A 26,269-nucleotide genomic window follows, 5' to 3' on the forward strand; every position below is an offset into this window, starting at 1 on the left:
GAACCATTCAAATCTATTCAATAAAGAATTGTGTTGTAATATATACGCTTTTCAGCATACAATATTAATTAAAGTGAAGTACAGTGCATATATCTCTTATATCCCTTCACAGAACGAAAGTATGCTTTAAAAAAAGGTTTAATGAGATGATGGAATCAAAGCTGAACTGTATAACATAAAAAGGCAGACATGCTGAAAACCCAACCCCAGAAGGGGATTGTCCGCCAGGAGATTTTTAGAAATACTAACATATAAGCATTCTGGTACACTCTGAGAAGAGAATAAATAAATCTATTACTACCCAACATATTAATAATATTTTATGCCATTGTTTGTGTTTCACTTTGTTCTGACAGCTGCACTTGCTGCTCCACACAGAGAGAAGAGTAAAGAGGAGATAGTCTGTGTGACTTAAATTGTGGATAAGGGTAGATAGCTCCCATTATTTTGTACTTTTTTTTTTCACTCACACATCTATGACCCACTCGAAACGGGTCTGCGACCCAAAAGTGGAGAGCCACCAGTTGAGAACCACTGCACTAAACCATGATGGATGTTGTGATGCATCCCTGACACATAACCCTTGGAGGCCTGTGTTTGCTGATTCAGTGCTTCTTTAGTCCTTATTTTTACAGCACTCAGGAGTCCTTGCTGTCAGTACTTGAGTCACATGTTTGGATACAACTGCAAGTTTATTTTAGAACTTCCTATTAAGAAGAAGAAAAAGAAGAAGATGGACCTGTATTAATTATGAAGGTCTTCTAGGTGGAAGAATTTCTTAACTTGCAAGTAAGAGTTTAAGATCATTCTCAGCATTTCTCATTCAGTTTATAACAGGTCTCCGAATGGCAGCTTAACTTCCTCCTCCTACTGTAAAAGAAAAATACAACTATTTTCTTGTTGAAGTGTATTTCTGCCATAGAAGCTTTTTACCACTTTTGGTAAACTACTTGCTGGAAATGTGTATAGGACACACATTTCCAGCAAGTAGTAGGCAAGTTACTAGAGCAAGTTGTCTTGTATTTTTTCTCAATTTTTCTCAGAATTGGGATTCTTTGCTAAAATCACAAGTACATTCGTATTGCCAAATCCAATGGCAAATCATGATTTGATAAGTTCATCCATTGCAGGCCTAATACATGGCAAGCAGCAACATATTTGGTGTCATGTGGATGTGTTTGATCCAAACTTTAAAACTATTTTCATTCCTTTTTCCTAATTTAACCGATTTATTCTATATAATTTTATAGAAAATACAGCTTTTTGCACTGAAAATGTATACTTTTAATCTTTGAAATTATGGCATTTTTACAGTTACGGTTGTCCATTCATTTATATGTTTTTCACCAACAATGGCCTGTATAAACCATCTAACAAGAGAGACATGTACCAAGAGGACTGAAGTAGCAACTTTTATAGTGGCTCGGAGCATGAGGGGTGAAGCCCTCTTAACACTTACCTGCAAAGGAGTGACAGTAAAACCAAGTACACCCGGCAAGGGGGGTTATCTCTGAATTCATACCACTAAGCTGTAGCTTACATTCTGGAAGAAAGCAAAGCAAATAGTTTTTGCTTTTGGATTCCATTTGGGATCTAGTCAGTAGGTTGTAAAATAGAAATTATATTTCCAAAGTTAGAGAAGCCGTACAAAAAAATCCTTTGGGTTGTTTAAATTAGTTATTTGGTGCCTGGGGCGATATCACATCAGGGGCCCCATAAATCCTGGCTACGCCCCTGTTGGGAGGGATCAGCATGTTTCTAGAATCCTGGAGGCCCAATAATAGGGTCCTGCTGCCTTGTAATAATGATATTAAGCAATGCAATTTCAACATTTGCAGGTATTTGGTCATTATCAGAATCCCCTCTTGGAGAAAAAAAAGACGATGGAGTCTAATTTCTCTCACACACACACACACACACACACACACACACACACACACACACACACACACACACACACACACACACACAGAACAGAGAGTAGCCTGCAGCATCGCAGACCTCCTCTCCGAGCTCCACCACACGGTGGCCCTGTGCCTCTCCTTCTCGATGCTCCTCATCGCCTCCGCCACTGTCAAAAGCTCAGACTCGCTCCCTCCCCCTCCTCCTCCTCCTCCTCTTCCCTCCCTATACTTCCACTCCTTCCTCCCGTCGCGCTGCGCACAGGCACAGACGCTCCTCCAGCTCCGTGCAGCCCCGGTGCGAAGATGGTTGGCGGCTTGTGTGCTCGCAGGTTGGCCCGCCGGTCTCGGTCCGCCCTGATAGCTGCCCTCACGGTGCTGCTGGTGCAGACACTGATAGTGTGGAACTTCAGCAGCCTCGACTCCGGCGAAGACCGGGAAAACGGAGGCTCCAACGTGCGGGAGAAGAGGGACCGAGTCGCGGGCAACGAAGCCGCTGGCAGCGACTATTTCCAGCATGGGCTTCAGCAGCGGCAGCGGCAGCATCTTCAACCGCCCGGGAAAGGGTCGTCTCGCCACATACAGCAGCCGGTAAGAGAGACGCGATGTATTCTTATCATATCACCGCTAAAAAAGACACCGTCTCGCCGGGGACTTAAGCCTTGAGGGGTTGGCAGGCAGGTCAGAACATCTCCAGTTTTCGCTTTTGGGAGAAAAGCCCACGATCGGGGCCTCAAAATGAATAAATGTGTGACTGTTGTCACTTGAACGGAGGCTGCAGCTTAGGAAATGATAGGTTGTCTGAGCAAGACAGATGCAAGCGAGCCCTGTTTACTCTCGAGCATCCTCCACTGAATGCTCGCTGAAGACAGGAGCCACATTGCGCAGTTTGAAGCCCAGACTCCAGCTTAAAATGTCAAATAAGCAGGGCATGGCATCTGAACTGAGCGTAGTTCACTCCAGTGCAGAATGATGATAGCAAACCAGGGTGAATCCTTTCTTAAGATGCTAGGTGAGGGGGTGCCTTAATAGTAGATTCCCTGGCTGGGGTTGTAGCCCTTACCTGTCATGGTCTATTTGATATTTCAAGTCAAATACATTAGCTGCATGGCTCAGCAGCACTGTTTGAGCGAGGCCAAATTGAAACATAACCCAATTTGCAGAGTTGTTTTTGATGAGCGTACAAAGATTAGAGTCCTCTGTTGTCTGTGAAAACACAAACAGTTTGATTGCTTGTGGCAGCATGAGATGCAAAGGTCAAGATGGTTATGATTGAGGAGCCAAAGCGAAAATACAGATTCGCATATAATGAATAAATTAAGTTAAAGATGGCTTGTGCTCCTTCAAAAGTAGAGGGGATGTAAATGCCATGCTTTGATTATTGAGCATTTAGGAATTGGCTTCCCCTAAAAAAAAAATCACAACCTTATCCCTGCAATTTCAATTATCCAAAATCGTACATTTGCCCTCGTGGTCTCTCAAGCCCTTTGGCTCTTGCCCCTATAGACATTGGACATAGTTGTTCCTGGCAAGTGTGCCGCGCTTTCCCCTTCTTCCCAAAGATGCCAGCCATTCAAGTAGAGCCTACTCCTCTGCCACAGTGCAACCAGTAGATAACCGGCTGTGGTGTAGCATGATACACTGTGGCCCCTGCCAGTCACTCGGAGCCGTGCACTGTATCATCTGTCTCCTCCGTAGGTTTCACACTGACTCACTCGCTTCTTCTGGTACCACTGTTCTTCTCACCTGCCGGCGTCTCCACAGCACAAAGTCCCTTAAGGACGGCTTGTATTTGTTGGAAAATCCTCTAAAGGAAAAATCACTGTAATATCACTATAATAGTCCAGCAGGGACTCATTAGAGAGTTTACATTATGACACTTCAGGGTGTTATTATTTTCTGCATGGAATAACTGCAATAAGGATGGCACATTAATTAGTAATGCAATGACATAACGGGAGGATCAGTCAGTCTCAGAATACGTCAACACCGGTTTGTCCAAATATGTTTTGCTGTTAAGACACACTAGATCTGCACCCATGACCTTTTTAAAAGAAAGGGCTTGCATCCTCCATCACCTCGGGGCACTTCACACAGCCTGTATGCCAGTCAGTCCACCAGCCTGCCCGCCTGTCAGATTGTCATCCAGCGCTCTGCAGTTCTGTGCCCCCACGGACTCCTCACATTCAACTGGTCGCCCTGGGCCACATGCATTCCCCTCAACTGGTTAATCACTGCGTTTCTGTTCTTTCTCCCCTTGTGTGCGTTTCCGTCAGTGTGTGTGTGTGGGATGGCACGGCAGAGTTGACCAGCCTAAGGGTGACGCGTATGCGCCAACTGATGCTATATCAGACACCGCGCCTGAGAGAGGGGAGAGCAGCACTTAGATCCAGAATAGAATGAGCCAAAAACTATAGTATGACAATGGCAGAATTTCTATATTCTAACTTGTGTTGGACCAAAAACATTGTGCATAGCTTTGGATGTGTCATCACAGCAGGCCGGGGCTACAGATGTCATTAGTGGTGTCCCGCTGTGTCTCTCCAGGGAAATGCTGCGAGAACGAAGATGTTGTCTTCTCCAGTCCAACAGACGCCACAGCTTGTTTTTCTCATCCAGATGCCTTATGTATCTGAATCGCGTTTATGAGATGATTAACTGTGAGCGTTAAAGGCCCAGTGAAGTGTGCACCTGTGCATGATCTGTTATGCTAATACGTATAGTAATGACCAAAATTGTCCATTGGAACCCATATCAAAAAATGTTGGAATAGCAACAAATTTGACGAGTTTTGAATTTTCCGGGGAAATCTGCAGTCGACCTTTGCCTTCGTGGGCGTGGCTTGCGATCTACTGCGTGACGTCACGAGATGGACGCCGCTGCACTGTTTACATTCACCACCGTTCGTTTTTTCTCTTTTTCAAAGTCGAATTTCTCAACGTTTTTGAGCTAGTATTTTCCTGGAAAGTGTGTCGGAGTCGACTGGAAGTGATTGCCAATCGAGAAAACCTGACAATGGAGGCGACAGTGAAGAAAGAGGGATGAAAAACACAGGGGAAACGATGCATTGCCGCTGGCTGTAGTAATGTCAAGTCTGCCGAAGTGGCGATGTTTCTGTTCCCAAAAGATGAAGGTGAGCCTGGCTGGTGTCATTGTTTCGGAGATTCTTTGATTGATCATGATAAATAAAGGCCACTGGTCGATTCGAGAGAGAGAGAAAGAGAGACTGAGAGAGTTACAGGGTTGTTGTTAGCATCTGGTGCTAGCTCGGAGCTAACGGAGATTAGCTGTTTCAACAATAAGGAGAGGGAGAGTGCTCTCCTGTGGGACTGAGAGAGATAACGTCAGCTCAGGGAGGTAAACTGTAGCCTAAGTTATCTCAGTGGGTTTGGTCATCTATGTAAACAAATATTTCCATCTATGTAATATTAGTTGTATAAAATAGGTTAAGAAATCATTCCAATGTTTTTTGATTATTGAAATATATGTTTCATATGAGTGTTGAGAGCTGTATCCGTAAATCTCTTAATGTTGCCCTCAAAGTGCACCAGATTGATCATTTTCCTCATCTATCCTGTCCGAAAAGCTGTCCAAATCAATCATTTCTCTCACACTAGTATCACTTTCCAGAGTCTCCGCCATGTTTACAATCGCAACTGGGTACATCTTGTGACGTCACAGCCACTATCGTCTGCAACTTCCGTTAGGCTCAGACGGCAAAATTAATAATTCATTAATTCATTAATTATGAATTATTAAAAATTATTTTAGCCATGAACAGGCACAATGATATGTAAGGAATGAAACTGCCATTTCATTTTGGTGCAAAAATATGCACTTCACTGGGCCTTTAAAGGGATTCTTTACCTCAAAATAAGTATTTTTCCTCTTACATGTAGTGCCATTTATCAATCTAGATTGTTTCTGTGTGAGTTTCAGTGTCGGAGGATATCGGTCGAGGAGATGTCTTCCTAGTCTCAAATATAATGGAACTACACGGCACTAGGCTTGTTTTGCAAAAAATATATATAAAGAAATTAGACAGTTCACCCAAATATCCATATTTGAACCCTAACCCTAACCCTTACCTGTTTTGCTATTTAACCATCTAAATTGTTATGGTATAAATTGCAAAATGTAGGAGACTGGATTCTCTCGAATATAATGATGGCACAAAAAAAGAAAGTCCATCTAAAAACACTCAACGGCAATGTCTCTTTCCAGGAATCATGACCTGCAGAGTCAAGACACCCACAGATCATGTTGTGAGCTGTTTTTTGTAGGAAATGTTTGGTCATTTATCTTTCTTCCAAACGGAGCATGAGCCTTCTCAAGTAGATGCACACTTGCTTCTTCGAGGTGAGCCGGTGGGCGTTGTAGTTTGTCAGAGAGAAAATAGTTCCTACATGAAATTGCTCACAACAAAGTCTGTTTAATATCTTGAGTTACTTGGGCCTTATTTCTGGAAAGACACATTACTTTTGAGTTTTTACAATGTATATTTTTTGATTGCCATTATTATTTGTGAGAGTATCCACTCTACAATTTACACCGAAATGATTTAGATTGTAGCACAACAGGTACAAGTTAAACATATGAACATTGGGTGAACTGTCCCCCTAATTCTTGGCTGTGGCAGATTGTTGCAGATTACTCATTGGAAATATCTATTTCATGTAGGAACTATTTGTTTTGTACCAAACCACACTCATAGGGAGCATGAACATCTTGTCCTTGTGTAGATGTATGCTTTTCTACTGAGCAATAATACGTTTAGAGGGTGTAATTTGTTAGAAAGATAATTATTATATTCGAGAGAATCTCCAACGCACGGTACCAAAACAATTTAGATTATTGTTAAATAGTACTAAGAATCTAATGGTTAAAAATATGGAGTTTTAAGTCTTTTAAGTTTTGGCTGTGGCTACCTGTTTAATATTCCCAATCAGAAATGTCTACACCTAATAATTAGTCTGTCTTGTTTTGCCTGACATCAGTTGATGTCAGGCAATCGCATCAAAATCATTATTAATAGGTGCTTATTAAGGCGGTCCTGGTTTACAAAAACTGTTCATGTGCCAGATTTGAACCAGCCTAATTCCAGCAGGAGTCTCAGTAATGCTTTGAAAATGGTCACATCTGGTTGTCAGCGGTTTCTTTCCATCTGCTGCTGGTAGTCATATACTGTCATGATCCCCAGGAGCCCAGCGGGTGGCCAGCTCACACATGTTGTAAAGAGTTTCCCTGTTACTCATGGCATTACATGTAACATTACCTCTGATGTACACGTTTTCCATCGCACTGAGCTTTCCTAATGCTTCGGTTAAGAGGAAAATCCATGTGAAAATGCTCAGTTTTTTCGACATCTTCCCACAGTATGGTGATAATACATACATTGACAAGCTTAAATTGCAGAATATATTTAATATTTATATCATAGTTTATCATAAAGATGTTCACCACAGTTATTTTCCCACAGGCTCACTTGGCTTTGCTGCAGATGCAAAGACTGCCAGGAGATATATTACTTTAATAGTCTGAAACTGACAGAAAATGTTGTTCAGTGTCAGAGAGAGAAACGCCGGATTTGGAGAAGCAAAAAGTGGAATGAATTCAGCTTCCAGGGGTTTCCCATATGTGAGAGTAAATGGCCTGATATCAATGTTCTTTTGTAACTTTATACAACACTTATTATTGTATTGTGGTGGCATTATACTGACCACAATCAAGGTCTCTCAAGCTGTTTTTCAGGATTAATGAGAATAAATGAGCGCTTAGATGTTTGGTAAAGACCGTCAGAATTAACATTAAGGGGATTGGAAATTAAATACATTTGGAAACGCTTCAGTCATGCTGGGATTATCGTTTACATTTTAACAAGTACAAGGAACAATGCACTGAACATATGTTTTGCATTTAGGAGCTTAACTGAAATTCATTGTAGCTTCCAGTCTATTCTCCAACCAACACCACAACCACCATGTGATTCACCCCAACATGATCACAGTGCTGACTCACCCAAACACCCAAAATCATGCACAGGATGTTATATACGTGGATGCAGGGAAGCAACTCCACACACCCACTTACACGTTTATAGTAACACACACGTGCAACATCCTCTTTTCTTTTCTAAATATTAGAGTACAAGCACAACAGGCTTTCAGACAATGTCATTTGTCAGGTTTTTATCCAAACTTATTGCAAATGAGTCAGCAAATGAAAATGGGAAAACAGTTTGGTTCCATTTGCTGCAGTCGTATGATTTTAAGGATTTGAGTCGCCGAGATAAGCAAAAGTGCCAAATGTCTTTTCTAAAAAACATTAAGCGACAAGAAAATTGTGAAAACACATGTAGAAAACTAAATAGAAATATGACTTTTCTATTAATGTGTCAATAGCCGCGTTCACACCAAGTGCTTTGCCGTACTTAGTGCCCCGGCACTTATTGCCCCAGAGCACTAAGAGCAGATCGCGTTCACACCGGAATAAGTTCCCTGAGGGAAGATTACGCAAATGAGCCGCTGACGTCACTTCGTCTTCTTCTGCTTTGGGTTTACTGGCAGGCCGCAAACCACTTCACTGCGTATACTGGCACCCGAAGTTCCCGGCCGGAAGTCCCCGGAGTTGGGGGCTGGCTTCATTAGAAGCTGCCGGGACTCCCAGCGGAATGAAAAGTCAACTATATAATTAGACAAATATGAAGACGTTAAACTTTAAACATCCATGACTTAAACACTTTATCCAGGATAAAAGGCACATAGTTGCACCTGCAAGGTGAATACAGCTGGTAAAAGAAAAAGCGTTTGAATGCGTACATTAACAGGTTTATGAGTGTTTCGTCAACTTAATGTGTTGCTTAAAATAATACTTCTGCATACAGTATGTGACACTGTGAGTGTTGCACGGCCAGATACGGCTCAGCTGACTCAGATAAGGAAATATATGATACATTATGATGTGATATGCCGCGGACTGTACTGTACTTAATGTTACTCTGATCCGGTTACTTATGTTGTGGCAGATATTTAAGTAAGCTTTCTTAACGCTAATGTTATAATAGTCAGATTGCTCTGAAGATGGGAGGTGATATTCTATTAATGTTCACGTTCACACAGTCGGTGATTTTTGCCGGCCGTCTTTCCTGCATTTCCTTTCTCCTGTAATATGACTTGATCGCTTTAAAGTTTAACTCTGCACACTGAGCTCTGATTGGTCAGCAGGCAGTGCTTTCACTGAGTTGAGCTCTTAGCCTGCAACCTAACCTGGTCCCGACCAGGTTAGCCGCACAGCATAAGTTACCATGGAGATCTAGCCTGCTAAAAAGAGAACCAGCTTCGTAGGACCGGAAAGCCCAAGTTTTCCCTGAAGTTAGCCGGCTAAGCGAAAATCCTGCTTCATAGTCTACCCCCCTGATCTGAATGGGGCTATTTTTCATTTGTTTCTTTGGAAGAGAAGCTTCTGTGGCTGTTAAAGTCACATGGTTTATGTATTTTACATTGTATTTTTTTATTTAAATGTTAAGCCTTTTTTTGTATATTCACAGGCTTTTGATGCACATACTCTTATGGATTATTTAATGTAGACTTCTTCCCAAAGAAAGCAATTAGGCTACTGTTTTCTGCTTTGCCAATGTAAAATTTAGTAAAAAGCGGTCGGATAGCAATTAACAGACTGCGACAACATGGAGGTAATGATTTGAACACCTAAGATTAGAGAATAGTGGATAAAGGCAAGGTAAAATGCAACTTCATTACCTTAACGATAGCTTAATGTCAGGCAGTTATAGTAGCATGTCAAAAATGTCAATTCTAAGCCAGTAAAAATAAACGGTTCTTCTGATATATTTGAACGAAACACATTGTTATGTGTTTCGTTCAAATATATCAGAGCCGTTTATTTTTCCCTAGGTTTCATTTATTCAAACTGGATTTAATGGCATTGACTGTCCTTATAATGTACTATAGATATAATACAGAATAAAAGTTTGCTATTGGCTGCGGTGTAACATTTCTTATGTCCAGCTTTCCCCTTTTTTGTTCCCTCAAACCTGACCTTCACTTTGTATCAAAACCTCCTTTCTTACTATATATTTCCACACATTTTCCAAGTCCTCACATGTGTTCTTGATGGTGTGGTTTGTTCTAATGCCGTTTCATTTGCCAGTCTCTCTCTGTGCTGCACTTTAAAATATTACCATGATTTCACAATATTTAGCTGTAATATTTTACAATAAATTACTGTTTTACCACTTTACAGTCTTTACCTGTAATGTTCACAATATAATACTGTCATTTTGAATTTCACAGTGAAATCTATGCAGGCACAGTTAATTACTGTAAATGTACAGGATAAATGATTACCAGCATTTCACAACATGTTACTGTATTATTTCACAGTAAAATACTGTATTCAGACCATCCTCTGTGATAACACAACAAATTAAGGGATTTTCTTGCTTTTATCGCTCTTGCTTGGCTTTAAATATTAATTTCTTTCTTTGGTGCAGGTATTACTTAAATTGAAAGGGGCACCACTGCATCTGCCTTCAAATAAACGATGCAACATATAAATCTATGTAAAATGTAAATTGTTGTCTTGGCTTATTGTTTTCAGGTGCTTCCTGGGCATTAATCCTGAGACGGGCTCGAAAGCCAAAAAGAGGCATGGCAATTTAGCCCCCATGTCAGCACATTCTTCAGAAAAATGGTTGACTTCGAGTGGATGTCTGTGAAGACATGTGTTAAGTGCTCCCCGCCTTGTTTTCTTTTCTGTCTCCCTGCTGCCCAGGTGCACCTGGTCTGCCCCTGGCTCCGCCTCTGCCCAGGTGCACCTGGTCTGCCCCTGGCTCCGCCTCTGCCCAGGTGTTCCAAATTCCACTCAGCCGTCTGTATATATAAAGAGAAGCTGGAGGAGAAGGATGTGTCGCCTATCCTGACGCCGGGAGACATTCGCCTTAGAATACCTCTTTGCCATTTTGAGCTGTCGGCCATATATTTGCAAATGTGTTTATGTTTAGCCTGGAGGACCTGGTAGTCCAGTTTTCGCTGATTTATTTTGTTTCCCATAGGGTTTATAATTGATTTCTGGTTAGAGGGGAAAGCTCTGGGTCCTACGGTCCGTGTTGTGGCTGGCTCGGGTTCCTCCTTCTGTTTGTTCCTTTTGGCCAGTCCTGCAGACCTCTTTTTGTTTCATGTTTCGCTTGTGTGAGCAAACGGCTGATTATCAATAAATGCTTGTTACCAAGTACCAGTTATTGCGTGTATTCTTTCATGTTGCGGGTCTCAGCACGAGCCAGGTCCGCGGAGTAGAGGTTGGAGCCGTAACAACATGTCCAAGACACTGTGAAATGTACTTTGCAATTCAATGGAGTAATACAAAGTTAAAATGGGCATTTTCTTTGTTTTTCTTTGTTGATTGAGCTGATTGAATTGTGTAGCTATGGTAAAATCCCAGTTAACTAGTCAAATGTACAATATATTATCGTAAATTACTGGCTACTGTGTTGCATTACTTCTACAGTAATAGTATGAAAATACAGGTAATTACTGTAATGTATGTTCAGCAAGGTAACATAATAATACAGCCCTACTGCTATATCACAGTAATTCCATGGGCATGGCAACTGTAAAGTCACAGTATTTAGTTGTACTTTTATTCTAATTTGCTGTGAAATATTTACAGTCAATTACTGTGAAATATTTACAGTAAATTACTGTGAAATCCATGCAACTAGTAGACAGTAATTTACTGTAATTTTACAACCAAACATTTTAGAGTGTGGTTTTTGTATCATAGCAGAGCCACTTTAGCTGTGGTAATGGACAGGTAAATTGTCACTCCCAGAAAGTAAATCGCCTTTGAGTGTGAGCCATTTCTGCTTTAAACAGACCTTTGAAATACATAATTACAGTCCAGAGACACCCAGAAGATGCACTGTGATTTAAAATCTCAAACATCCGAATCATTACATCAATAAAGTGTTACTTTGTATAACCTGTAATGAGGGAAAAGTAAAGTACAGCCTGCACATCAGTCCGTCCATCTGCTGTGATTTCGCAAATAGGAGAGCTTTTTTTTCAAGTGCCGTTTTTCTTTTTTTCACATGGAGGTGTGAACGTATTCAGATCTGAGGGAGGAAGTGCACATCTCAGACTTGAAAGAGACTCATCGAAAAACCCAACACACTTTGATGTTGAAGTGTAATTTGTATACATGACACCATCCGTCTTCCAAAACCTGCAACAGGAAGACTTTTTATTATCATCATATTGCAGTATACTGTTAAAACACTGTCATTTTATTTCACTGAGCTGATCATAGGCAAAAAAAAAGTCAGCGCTAGTATGGAATCCCAAAACTCCACACTATGTTTAGTTTGTTGAATGATTTAGTAGGTATCCATAGCAGCTCAAACATCACAACATGGACACTTCCCTGCGAAGCACTTCTTCGAGCACAGGTGCTGAAAGAACTTCAGGCCTCTTCAGTGTAGTATCCATGTAATCCATTTACAGCCTCTCTCTCCCTCACTGACATCCTCTGTCTCTCTATGCTGACTGTGTATAAACGGAGGAAGAACCATTTAACTATTCAACATGTGTCAAGATGTTAGAAATAATACACTCAGGAGCAGAAAACGCGCTGGCATGACTCAAGTGTGGTCCTGCGAATAAGTTGACTCCTGCTTAAAAATTAGAGAAGAACAAGTTCTATTTTCCTATTATATGTCTAATAGGGCAAATGGGTAAATGCATCATCAAGTTAATGGAAAACTATGTTGAAGGCTTAACGTCAACACAATATGAACAGTTTTAAAATAAAAATGGCTTGGAAGTAGAGAAGTCCGGAAGAATGGCACTGGTCAAAATAATGAAAAAACTATTTTGAGCTTATCATGATGTATCTTGGGATTGTCTTTTTCTTGACAGCTGAAGAAAAAGACAATCCCACGATACTTCATGACAAGCTCAACATAACGTTAAGATTCTTTCAGTTGGATGTTTGAGTATAAATGGAAACTACACATTTCTCTAGGTTTGAGAATTGTTGAAAATAATTGAGATAATCTAAGACAGGGGTGGGGAACCTTTTTCCTCTCAAGGGCCATTTACAATTTTTCAACATCCTCCGAGGACGGTACAAATTATTGACCTCTGCTTAAAAATACTAAAATCACAGCCCATTCATTTGGCCTTTCTTTCATGCTGTGCAAATAAAAAGCAACCTCTTAATCCAGATATCTTACCATGACTCGCGCATGCATGCACGTGCACGGTTGTGGCATGACCACCAAAACAGAAAGATATGTACACAAGATGTGTGCAAATGTATTTAGTTTCCTACCCATGTGGACAAGATTTAAGTGGAGGGGGGGACCTCACCTCCTCTAGTGGGGTCCGGGGGACATGCTCCCCCGGGAAGATTTTTTTTTAAATATTGAAGTTAAAAGCATCAATCTGGTGCACTTTGAGAGCAACATTAGGAGCTCTATGGATACATCTCTCAACACCCATATGAAACAGAACTGTAAGCAGATTTTCTTTTTCTTTATGGATATTTTACAAATCACTCCCCTTTTAAACTGTATTCTTGTTTATTAATATCAACTTTTTTTGTATTATAGTATTTTATACCAGTTTACTTTATTCTCTTATTTTTGTATAACTATAATGATGGTGACTGGTTGTAGAAAAAGCTTCTTATATTCGTTAGCATAGCTAGCTAACCAGATGCTAATAACAACAAAGTTATTGACTGTATGATGAGTATGACAGATGAACAGATCGCCACTGGGCTTACAACTAAGTATGGGATTAGTTTTGTATCATAAAGAAAAAGCAACACTTTCTCAGAAAAAAGCAAAACTATGAGTTTAAAAGAAAAAAAAACTGAGTCAAGCAAAATAAAAAAAAATTCAAAATGTAAAACTATAAGTTGCAAACAAATCATTTGTGTGATCATGTAAACTATAAGTATTTTTTTCTTTGTTTTAACATAGGTATTTGTTTGCAGTTCTTGTTTCTTCTTTCTCAATGATCAGACTTTTTCTCTCGCTGCAGCTCTTCTGTTTGCGCTCCCTCATTTTTTGTTTTCGAGTTTGACACAAACATGTGGGCGGGACTTTCAGGGGTGTGTCCCCATTGGCTGCTCAGTTTTTGAGTGACAGCCCACTACACCACAGATCATACAGTGCAACTCCGGAGTCCACTCGGCCACGTTTGTGTTGGTGTCTCCTGGGGAGTTTTCATGAACATATCGGACTTCTCTTATGGATTGCTGTGCATTATACTTGTGTTGTGTAGTTTATACTTTATTCCAACTTTAAATATATCGAGACGATATTAGGTCTCCACGATATGCCTTTTCAGAGATATCATATCTATCGTGATACAGAGAGTCACTCAGTCATAGAATGTGCACTCACTGTGAGTGCTGCGAGTGCACCAGGGTAGGATTTTCACGCCGTCTCCATGGCCTGTGTGCCCCTGATACTGTTAAAATCTCGAAGTTGCTTTAAAAGCGTCAGAACAGTGATTTCTGAACTAGATTATGCTGCGTTCACAACGGACGCGATGCGAATACACACTTGCCAACCCTCCCGATTTTCGCGGGAGACTCCCGATTTCACTGCCCTCTCCCGGTTTTCTCCCGGGGTCATATTTCTCCCGCATTTCTCCCGATTTCTGAAAAAATCAGATTTACTCAGGACCGTTTCCACTCGGACTTTAATACAGCTAAACCATTGTTTGGTTTCCATGGTAACACGTCTCTTTAGTAGCACGCGCAACTGAAAGTCTGAAAGGGTGAGGCAGATAGTCACAGAAAAAGGAACAAGAATCGACAACTCGACCCGCTGCTCACTCCTTTCCTGTAAAATACAGGTCCAGCCCACACATATGCTCCATGGTGCTACAGGCCGCAAGGCAGTGCACTTACAACTACAATAAGCATGTTAATGTTAATCTACAGCTCCGGCGATCCACTAGCACCGCCCCCCCCCCACCCCCCTCCGGTTTTGAAATGCTCCCGATTTCTGAGGTCTCAAGGTTGGCAAGTATGCGCGATGCGAATATTCTCATCGCTCTAATCGCTGGAGTTTCACCGCAGCTGTCAGCTTTGTTTACTCCTGTCACTCAAACAGGACGCGCTGGAGAGGGGGTGGGGCTTATATCCATGCAAATACTGTGGTGGAAACCAACTACGACAAAATTAACCTATTTTACCGTGATTAAATTGTAATACACGTTTCAAAATGATGCCGAAGTAACTAAATACTGATAACGGTTAGTAAAAACCAATCTGTCTAGTCAGGATTCAGACAGTATTGCACTTCATTTATTGTCTTGGTTGATTCTGTTGGCTTATATTTTATTTTATCAAGAAGGTATTTATATTGTTTTTCCCTTTTTAAACAGATGTACAGTTATGTTACAGTCTTTAATTGCACTTCAAGTCCAAAGTTTACATTTTAATTGTTTGGCACTTACTTTTCCTCATTGATGTTTTATGTTTTACTTAGTTATGTTTTACTCTCCTTTTCATGTGTATTGATGTTACATCACTGCTAGTGCTTCCTAAAACAGAAAGTGCATTTTTATACTGAGAAACTGTGCCTTGAATATTTTATTTTATTTAGCAAGAGAGTGCACTTGACTTGGTGAAGAAACCAGTTTTAACATTTGTTGTGTAGGGTGTACAGTTAGCCTACCTACTTGAACACTGAGGAAGCCATATCAAAATTCCTGTTGAATTGTTAATTCAGGGATTCATTGCAGAATTAAAACCAGCTTGAAATGGTATTTTGGTCTGTTACTCCTTTTTATTTTAGTTTTTGTTACCTTGTAGGTGGTTGTACAGTATTGAAAAATAACCATAATAACCAACATGAAAAAATATCGTGATATATCGTGATAAATATCATCTATCGTGATACTGCTTGAAAAATATCGTGATATTATCTTTTTCAATATCGCCCACCCCTAACCTGAACACACTGCTGCTGTTAAATAATTTCCCAATTTGGGATTGATAAAGTGTCTGTCTCTCTATTTATTTATTTTATAGATTAAAATGTATTTTTAAGCTAAAGGTGATACACAATATAAACTGTATACTATTATTTTTTCAAAGACATGTTACATTTCAAAAGCATATATTGCTATGTTTTAGGGCTGGGCGATATATCGAGTTTACACGATACATCGTGGATTGCACTCCATGCGATGTCGTAAATGACCATATCGTGAACATCGAGTATTATGTTGTCAAATAGATTTCCCGCCGCGGCCAAAATTAGCTTTCCTTTCTCCCTCATAGACACAGTCACACACGCAGGCACACACGCAGGCCCCGTACAACTTGCACACAAACATTACACACATGCACAGTGACAGAGAGCAGGGCTCGACATTATAAATGGCCCGCTGGCTCGGAAGCACTATTTAGACACCCCGGGCCAGCATAACGTACTTTCCACTTGCCCGCTCGGGCCACTAAAAATATTACTTAAAAAAAATAAAATTGTCCAGTGGTATAGGTACTTTGACAAGCAATGTTGTTAAATTGTTTCGTTTATTAACGCTACAACATAGCGTTTCGTGAGGCGGTTGTCGTTGTTGGTTAAAGGCAAACGGGAGCCTGCTCGCGCAGGCTCCCGTTTGCCCGTGAGCGCCGGGCAAAAAACTATCTTCAAATAAAAGAAGATAGCATAAAATAGCACCATAGACATTACAACATAGACGGGGGTGGGACATTCATGTGATTGGTTGTTGGTCGCGTTGCTCGCAAAAAATCCCCAAGCTTCAGATACGCCCACCTCCAAGATTTTTTGAACGCTGCTGTGTGGACGTACCGTTATTCTACGTTCACACCGGAAGCGATGCGGATATTCGCTTCGCTCTAATCGCTCGAGTTTCACCGCAACTTCCGGCTGTGTTTACTCGCATCATTCAAACAAGACGCGCTGGCTAGGGAGCTACAACTACAACAAAATGAACATATTTTACAGTGATTAAATTGTAATACACATTTTTAAATGATGCCGAAGTAACAACATACTGATACCGGTTAGTAAAAACCATGAATTAATGCTTGACAAGTCTGCAGACAAGACGGCAGGCGAAAAACCTTTTAAAATCCCCACCCCTGATCTAAGAGGAGACATAGAAAATACATTAATTACATATATGTAACATTTCCCCATTTCAAAACATTTTATACCTTTTTTAAAGAGTGAGAAGACAGGAGCTCTGACAAAGTAATCCGTGTGTACCTTGAGTACCTCGTTGCTAAGAGGGTTGTATTTGTATGATATGTTTTGTATCGAATACTGAATTGGGAATTTTACAAAGTCCAAATGATTATATTTTATTACGTTAGAATGTGTCACTTAATGTCACATTTTGCCAACTTAACATGAAGTGGATATTTCATCAAATAAGTCATCATGTGAGGAATCTTCTCTGCTTTATGTTCACACCGTTGGTTAAACAGTACAAGCAATTTGAAGATATCTCTTTGGGAAATTCTGATATGCTGATTTGACTTTTTATGGCGTCTTATTGACTGACAGATGAATGAAAACCAGCGCTTGAGCTCTATTTGCAGTTCTCCTGTCATATTTAAATGAAGTCTTTCTGTAACAGAAACCTGCAGATTGAAAAAATAAATCAACATAAGGGCTCACCATAGTTCATTCACTCATTGTATTGCTTCATTAGGTGTTCTGATTAGGGCTACCCCGTCTGAGTCGATTAATCAACAAGTTGGACGTTTTGGTGTTAGTCAACAAAAGTTTCATTAGTGGATGAGTCATTTTTTAAATTCTTTTTTTCTTGCTGAATGACTTTTTTCCAACAAAGGTATGATCTTTAATAAACAAAAGATTTGTAACAAAAGAAGTAAGTTGACTAGGGAACCCCTAGTTTTGATGTTGGCGGATAGCATGTCCCCTCCTCCCATCTTTTTCCATAATCTCCGCCTATTCATTTGTCTGTGCGTTTGTAAGCCCAAATCCCATTACTTCAACAGAAATCCGAACATGCAAATGTTACAACAGATGTCTGAAAGGGGCGAGGAATGGATAAAATCAACTCTGGCCTTTTTTGTGACAGTACAGTTACAGACTAATGTGCATGTCGGAGTGGGGCTTAAAAAGCCTCATCTGTATAATTTCCTGTCAAGTCTATTCAAACAAAACTCCCCATTACCACCAATTAGAGTTGCTCCATGTCAACTACTACAGCCTGTACCCCCCCACCCCACCCTCCGGCCGACAATCTTCCCCCCATCCTCCCATCATCCACGCCGGCTTTACAGATGGTTTCATTCCCAGCACATTAATAACGCATCATCCAGATGAATGAAGCTATATAATACCTAGCGTTGCCAATAATCCCAAAGGTAAGAGGCTTAGCAGACGAGAGAGAGAGAGAGAGAGAGAGAGAGAGAGAGAGAGAGAGAGAGAGAGAGAGAGAGAGAGAGAGAGAGAGAGAGAGAGAGAGAGAGAGAGAGAGAGAGAGAGAGAGAGAGAGAGAGAGAGAGAGAGAGAGAGAGAGAGAGGATTAGTTTTATCTTAAGTTGGGTATCCATGCTGATATTTAGTGTGGAGCTCAAAGCCTGGACACACACACACACACACAGGTTTGGACCAGACCACCACATGGAGGGGTTATTAGGCCAATGGCTCAACTCCCCTGCTGTTTAGCAGTCGCAGGGTTATCCCGTTAAATAGATCTACTGTATTTTTTAAATGGAGATCAGTGGCAACTGCTGCAACACACGTGAAGTTCAGAATGTAAAATGTATCATTATAACTACATGTAAAAATAAATGTTTTAAAAAATGCTTTTTCATGTGGTTTTAGTTGTTGTGGGCAACCAGGGTTTCAAATGGACTGGGTCCTAAGAAAAACTCTGAAAATTAAATGTTAAGGTCCACATCTTCTTATTGTGTGTAACAATTTCCTAAAAAAACATAACAAACTGACAAAGTTAAAACAGTGTTGTTAATTTGTGTAATCACCACCGCACATTCCTGCTGAAGTGTCCTATCATTAGGGTTAGGGTTACGCTTGGCAACGTTGGAGTCAGAAAGCTTGCTTTACGAACTGAAGGCATGGAGTTCGAACCCCAGGAAAACCACGAGCCTTGAAGCCATTTTAACATAGTCGCCAAACTGAAGAATTACACCTCCTTTGTCATTGGGTTACAATATAGACTTGTATTGTAATAAGTCATATTACGAGTATGAACACTTAAATAGCCCTTTCATCAACAGGTCCTAAAAGTTGCAGAATTCACCGACAGTTTTTTACATGTTGCTGTTCATGTTAACGGCAACAAAAAGTGGCTGTGAGGCAGGTTAAGGAAATTATTGCGGGAGATCGGGGTAACTTTATACTCGGCAGGATAAACTGGCTTCATGCACGATCGAGCAACTTTTATTGGAATGAACGGGGTACCGCCTCCAACTCTATATCCAGTTCTGTTTTTACATCCATGGTGGAGTTTGAATGTCATGACTGCTACCAAACTAGAGACGGCCATACCAACGTGAGGCTCCAGTGGCTTTATAGAAATTGTAGAATTCAGCATTATAATCACTTGCCCATTTTCATTTTAAACTGTCTTTAACTGAAACATCTCCTTCAGATATGAAAGGGCTTTAAAGGGCTTTTAAGTTCAATAGTTGAAATTACATTTGACTACATTTCAAAGCATTAAGCTGAATCTCTAATTATGCCTTGCAAACTCTGTATAGAAAACTCCCCTTAAGTAAAACAAAAAATGTACTGCAGCTATAAAACAATCTCACACAAATCTTTATTTATAGACAGCAGAGGGGCTATCAGTAGTTAGTGCAATGTTTTATTGATAGTATTTTGATACACGATTTCCGTAGAGACTTGTTTTCTAGGGAGGACACGTTTTTTTTCCTATAATGGAACATAAGTGAGTTTTCTCATTATGGTGAGAGCTGTCGTCTGCGCGGTGGGACATTCTGAGAAGCTGCGCTATAGTGCTTTTATATCAGGTCAGATGTAGTGGCAGTCATACAGTATATCCGTTTTGTTACATATTTTAAACCCCTGTCACATAGGAATGGTTTCTATAGCATCTATATTGTACCGTCTGTAGCAGTGGCTGTGAACTGACTTCTTTAGGGGATCATTTGACAGTGGGAAGTGTGTTTGTCTCTCAACCGTAATGGTCACATCACAGTGGAAAACACTTGACAGCCTCGTTGTTGGAGGGAGTTTACGGCAGATTGCCCAGTTCTCTGAAAAATGCTGCAGTGCCGCTACATTGACATGCAACACGCGGATCCACATGTAACACCCAAATGCACATGAACATGTAATCACACCCACACAGACTAATGACACTGAGCGTGAGCCACTGCCTTGCTATCTCCTCCTCAACACACCATGAACTAATCCCCATGTATTGTGTTATTCTAATAAGACAGGGGAATTTGCGACAGAAGCAGAAAAGAGTATGTGGCAGTATGGGTGACGACACGTTGGCTGGGTAGATATAGGGGCGATCCGGCCTGTCAGGGAAAGCTTTTGTCCTTCCAGTCCCGTGGAGCAAGAGGAGAGGAACTGACAGCAGCGCTTTTCTTTCTCCTCCTCCTCCTCCTCTTCCTTTTTTCTTTCTTCTCACTACTGGAGCTGAATGCCAACATCCCAGAAGACTTGTCTCTATCTATGATTAAGAAAGAAAGTGAGAGGAGAAAGGAAAAAGAGGACATAGGGACAGGCAGAGAAAGAGAGACATATACGCGAGACGCAAGACAGCCGGGGGAAGAAATGTTTAGGGAAAAAAAAAGAAAAGATAAACGTCTCATCCCTTTTACAAATCCGACGTTGACTCAAATCCCGGCGTAATCCTCAGGGGAACCCGGTTTGGTTTGAAGGCTTGTTAGTGTAGCTCAGGCCCGGCTGGCAAACACCGTGGAGACTGTTTCTTGGGGTCCAAACGGCCTCCATGCAGGTCTGTAATTTTCCCCTCGGTTGGAGAAGTTTAGGATTTTGGAGGTTGGATGATGCCAAGACACTGATCAGGCTGGTTTAAGGTTTTATTCTCTGACTGAGGATCACTCTGGAGAAGAATGGTTGAGGGATTCTGCTCAATAATCCCAGTTGTCCACTTAAAACAGGTTTGGCTTCCACTGGTATAATGATCCTCTCTGAAGGACACTTGCTTTTGTTAGATATGTCTTTTGTATTATACACATCTGAATAAATTGATTCAGATTAGCATATGCTTAAAAAAATAAAGGAGAAAATTTGGCCAATTCATATAATCATCTTAATCATATGTGCAAAAAAACCTAATCGAAACTGTCATTTACTGTAATTTTGTGTTAAATGTCTGGTCACTTTTTAAAAACTTTTTACTAGCTTTACTTAGTTGATCAGACAGTTTATGTTCCTGTGTGTCTCCTTGTATTTGGAAATTTGGGACCTTTGTTTAATACATGTATTCATTTTTTTAATGTTCCTCGGGCAAAATCACATTATTTTAGTATCTGATTGGTAGGCAAGGCAAGGCAATTTTATTTATATAGCACTTTTCAGCACGTGGCGATTCAAAGTGCTTTACAGATTAAAAGCAAAATACATTTAAGAACAAATACAGCATAAATACATTATTAAAAAGGCATTTAAAAACAGGCGTAATAAGCAAAGGTAATGAAATAAATAAACACAGCAGGGACAGAATACATGACTAAAAAGGCTTCCGTTTCAGCTGTCTTTTTGTCAAGTCAGCAGATAAGTCATCATGATAGTTATGTATAATTGCCGCTACAGGCGACATCTTTGACATTTCTTACTTCACATTTGTTATGTAAAAGCCTTAATTAGTAAAGCTTCAAATGACCGGGTGATGAAAAAAAGTGTTCCTCATACATGTTGTGCGTTTAGTCAACAGGATTATTTTGGTGTGAGAATGGAACCATATTGTACCTGGAATGTGCTGCTCAAAGTGGCTTGGAATCCGAAAGGTTGCCGGTTCAAGTCCCGAGTGGACCAACACCAACAAAAATACATTGTGTAGACTTGTAGCTGGAGATATGCCAGTTCGCCTCATGGGCTACTGCCGAGGTGTCCTTGAGCAAGGCACCATATCTCCTGCTACCTGGCGCTGGAAAAACTGGCAGCCTGTTTGCTCTGATACCTCTCCATAACAGAAATGCATGTGTTTATCAATGTATATTTATGTATTCAGATCTAATGGGTCCATTTGAGTAAAATCCCTCAGTAGCACAGTTTCTAATTGGCAGGTGACCCAAAATCCAAATGTTGTCCATTTGGTTTGAGTATGGAACTAGATTGCACCTGGATTGTGGTGCCAAAAGACAAAAAACACTAATGGGTATTCAAGATAATTCACGTACCTTGATGTAAAAGACTGACATTGATGTAAGTAGGACAAATCTGTATTTTAGTTGTTGGGGTTAACTGCACTTAAAAGGATGTTTAAAGGTTTGGTACCAGTTTTACGTGTCAGTGTTAAGTCTCCTGTTAAGATACCTAACTGCAGTAGCATTAAGTTGATGTTTGAACTGTAAGGTCATAGCTTTATAATTACCTCATATTTCACCCAAAACACACTCATGACATAGTTACAGCCATGTGTGAGAGAACCGCGGTTAGGGTCTGTGGTCAAGGTCGTGTTGAATAGTCCCCCGCCGAGAGGTCAGTGAAGCAGTTGCCTCGGGGCAGCCACTGTACAGGATGTTGGAGGGTCTAATCAAAATGTAGATTCACACACCTGCAAACATCCACACACATGCACACACACTCCCACGCACTTTTCAGCGTCCCCTCAGTGCCCGACACCTACAGAATGCATAAAATCATAAAATACACCCTGCATCACGAAAAACACTCACCCACACAATCTCGCTCTCGAACACACTCACATCTCAATTTCCCTGCTCCTTCCCCCCTTGGCTCATGCACAACACACACATACACTTTGAGAGTAAATACAATTATAAAGCACTCTGTGAACCACATGAATAGCTGCTCTTCGGTATTCATGTTAAACCACCAGGGCCAGCCGGAGAGCTCATTACTGAACAGGTGTTTTCTCCAGCAGCAGTGCATTTAGATCCTGCCTGCCTCCACTTCGCCGATCGCCTCAAGGGTGAAGCTCGCCGGGTCTTAACCCAGACGCGTGCATTAACGCTGTCACATCCTTCTCCTTGACTACTTTCCTCACCCTCTTCATCCCTGCATGCTTCCACTCCTTCTCTCTTGTTCTTCTTCTTCTCCTATCTGGAGTGGGGCTGCCTCACCGCACTGCTGAGTCGTTCACCGGTCCTCCAGGCGCCACAGGCCTCCCAAATCAGCCTCAATGAGGAGCCCTGCAGAGGCTGTCGCCGCCGGGAAGAAATTGCGCTATAATTGAGCTGCGTGATAATAATACGTTCTTCTCTCTGATTTCCTACCAGCGGTGAATCATCAACACCATCATCATCGTGCCATCACATCAGCAACGCTCGGCAGACGATTGCATGCTACCGCCACCGCTGCCGCCAGAGTTGACCCGCTCTCTCGCTCGATTCACCCTCCCTCCCTCTCTATCGTCAATTGCACTCGTTCCACTTGTTTTATTCCCATTTCCTCTCTCTTTCACTTCTTCTCTCGCTCCGTCCTCACCACTCCTCGCTCCTCTCATCTGGCTCCAACCATCCTTACCCGTTTCATTTGATTTGGCGGCGTGCCTCAGAGGTATACAGAAATTACAAACAAAAAAGAAAAGTGTGTATATGGAGAGGGGGAGGGGCAGAGGAAGAGAGGATAATTACCATTGGTGATTATGTGAGCACAATGTCAAATGCCTTTTTGCTGCGTTCTTAAGGCAAGGCAAGGCAAGTTTATTTATATAGCACTTTTCAACACAAGGCAATTCAAAGTGCTTAAGGCCTTCAGGCAGGGCGCTTGATAATTATAATGCAACAGTTTTATTCTTTTTACCACAAAATGAACAGAATGCTTAAAGGGCCCTTATATGCTTTTTGGGGTTTTCCCTTTCCTAAAGAGTGTTATATAGCTTTTTGTGAATGTAATTGGTCTGTAAAGGCTAATATCCCCAAGTTCCCTCCAAAGGGAGTTCCTCCCCCCCTGCCTAAAATGCCTAATTGGACTCATTTGTATATGTACGTGACATAAAGATATCACAATGTTACACATCTGCTTCTATGGCCCCACCAACACATTGTATGTGATAGGCCAAGGGGTGGGACATCTCTAAACGGTTGGCCAATCACAACAGAGCTGGCCAGCTAACCAATCCGAGCAGACTGGGCTCTGGTTTCAGACAGAGGGTGAAAAGAGGTGCTGCAGCACAGAACATCAAAGCATGGAGACATGACACAGTAGAGGCACAAAATACAAGTATGTACCTGAAATTAGCATAATAGGGCCCCTTTAAACACTTTCAACATTTGTTCTCGTACCTTCACTATTGTGTTGCAAAATATGTTCTTGTTCATGCATTCCCAAGTACACATAACACCTCCATAGGGCATAAAGGCCTCTGTGTTCCCCTTCAATTGCATTTCCAGCCAGTTTGTTAAAGGTGAGGGAATGTGTGTGCTCATGTAAATGTGAGAAAGGATGAGAAAGAGTGGAATTGTAGCTGAGCAATTTTGGAAAGTTGGTCAAATTATTAAAAGTGGCCTTTGTGGCGTAAAGGGGAAAAAACTGAGACAGAGAGTTAATCGCCTCGGAGAGTCAGATGTAAAGAGAAAGAGGTTAAAGGAAAGGGAGCGCTTGCCAAGACGGGTTTTAGACTTTGTGTGTGTTTTTGTGTGTGTTCTAGTGTGTGTTTGTGTGTGTGAGCTACTATTATGAGAAGAGTTTACACATGGCTTTCAGAGCTTTAACCATCCTCATGAGAATTGCCTTTCCATAGAAGAGAACCATTAGGAAAATCATTGACTGCTTATTGGTGTCAGTACTCCATTTGTGTGTGTGTGTGTGTGTGTGTGTGTGTGTGTGTGTGTGTGTGTGTGTGTGTGTGTGTGTGTGTGTGTGTGTGTGTGTGTGTGTGTGTGTGTGTGTGTGTGTGTGTGTGTGTGTGTGTGAGAGCCCAAACAAAGAACAATACTGCTCTTTTTTCTCACTCTCTCTCCCCTCCCAAATGGCTAGCTTCAAGACGGGGAGGGGGGTTAAGGCTCCTTTTTTTGACTTCTCTCTTTGTCCTAAGGTTTCTTAACTGCTGTATGTGAAATCCGTTTCACTCCAGCAAATAGGCCTACAACAATCTTTTTATGTAACTCTCAGTTTATCCACAGGGATAAATGAATGTGTTTTTTCTCAGCGGAGGGCCAGAAACAGCTCAATCTCGGCTCTTCTCCGGTATCTCTTATACGTGTGAAGTAATCTAGGCTTCTGTGAGGCTGATATGTGAGTACACCAACCACATACCATCCATGTACATGCAAAATAGCAGCATTAAGCTTGATATGTATTCATTAGTATTAGCCTCCTGCACATATGCACGTGTTTCCGGAGGTATATGCAGACATAATTGTCTTAACGACAGAGAAAGAGATTTGGTCAAGGCAATTATATTTCAGCCAGGGCACATCCGCTTGCTTAGCGGCTCAGTGTATTTGCCTAAAAGACACAAATGACTGCAATTTAACAGCAACAGAGGAAGGCTGAGATGAGTTGGTAACTATTTGCCTGATGTGAGCGTGTTGCTCTAAGGTGGGAAGAATAACCAAAGGACTATTTTCTGTGGCAGCAATGGAGATTAATGAACGTGGGGTTTATTAGCTTCTCAAAACTATTCTGCTTTGGTTTCTTTTTATTTCCACTTTACAATTGTTTTGCTTAATATAGCCGGTATAGAGCTTATATATCATTACTGCTGGAATTATTCGACCCAGTCGGGAAGTAGCTGGTTATAAAGGTGATTGGCAACATTAGCAAGAACATGTAGAGTTAGACAGTTACATGTTCACATACAGTAGTGTTCTCATTTAAGTGAGAGTTTCACATAAATGAGCTCTAGCGGTGCTCGCACAAGCTTTTGTTACATTTGAATAGAACTATGCTAACTGTTTACCCATGCTTCCAGTCTTTATGCTAAGCTAAGATAGCTATATTGCTTTACATATCCAACTCTCAGCAAGAAATAAAATACAAATATTTGGCAAGCTATTACTTCAGAATTGTTTACCTTGTCTTGATTATATTGGGGTCATATGAGTCATATGGATTATATTCAGGTTATAACCTTAACATACTGTACATCCTAAGGCAACATGTAAAACTAAGCGGTATGAACACAGCTTTGTTCCAGCTTTCATTGCTTGGATGAACAAGTTATAGCAGCGTC

At 41.1% G+C, this 26,269-nt stretch overlaps 1 protein-coding gene across 2 annotated transcripts in view; it reads left to right on the top strand.

Annotated features, from left to right (window-relative positions):
* The first annotated feature begins 1,981 nt into the window (after window positions 1-1,981).
* Window positions 1,982-26,269, top strand: part of xylt1 (xylosyltransferase I) — a 97,914-nt gene continuing 73,626 nt past the window's right edge. For both annotated transcript variants that reach the window (XM_079682775.1, XM_079682776.1), the window contains exon 1: window positions 1,982-2,492. In XM_079682775.1, the coding sequence (XP_079538901.1) occupies window positions 2,208-2,492 (285 nt within the window). In that variant the 5' untranslated portion in view covers window positions 1,982-2,207. The remainder of the gene's footprint in view (window positions 2,493-26,269) is intronic.

This window comes from Notothenia rossii (assembly GCF_949606895.1).
Source record: "Notothenia rossii genome assembly, chromosome: 1".
Classification (NCBI taxonomy): domain Eukaryota; kingdom Metazoa; phylum Chordata; class Actinopteri; order Perciformes; family Nototheniidae; genus Notothenia; species Notothenia rossii.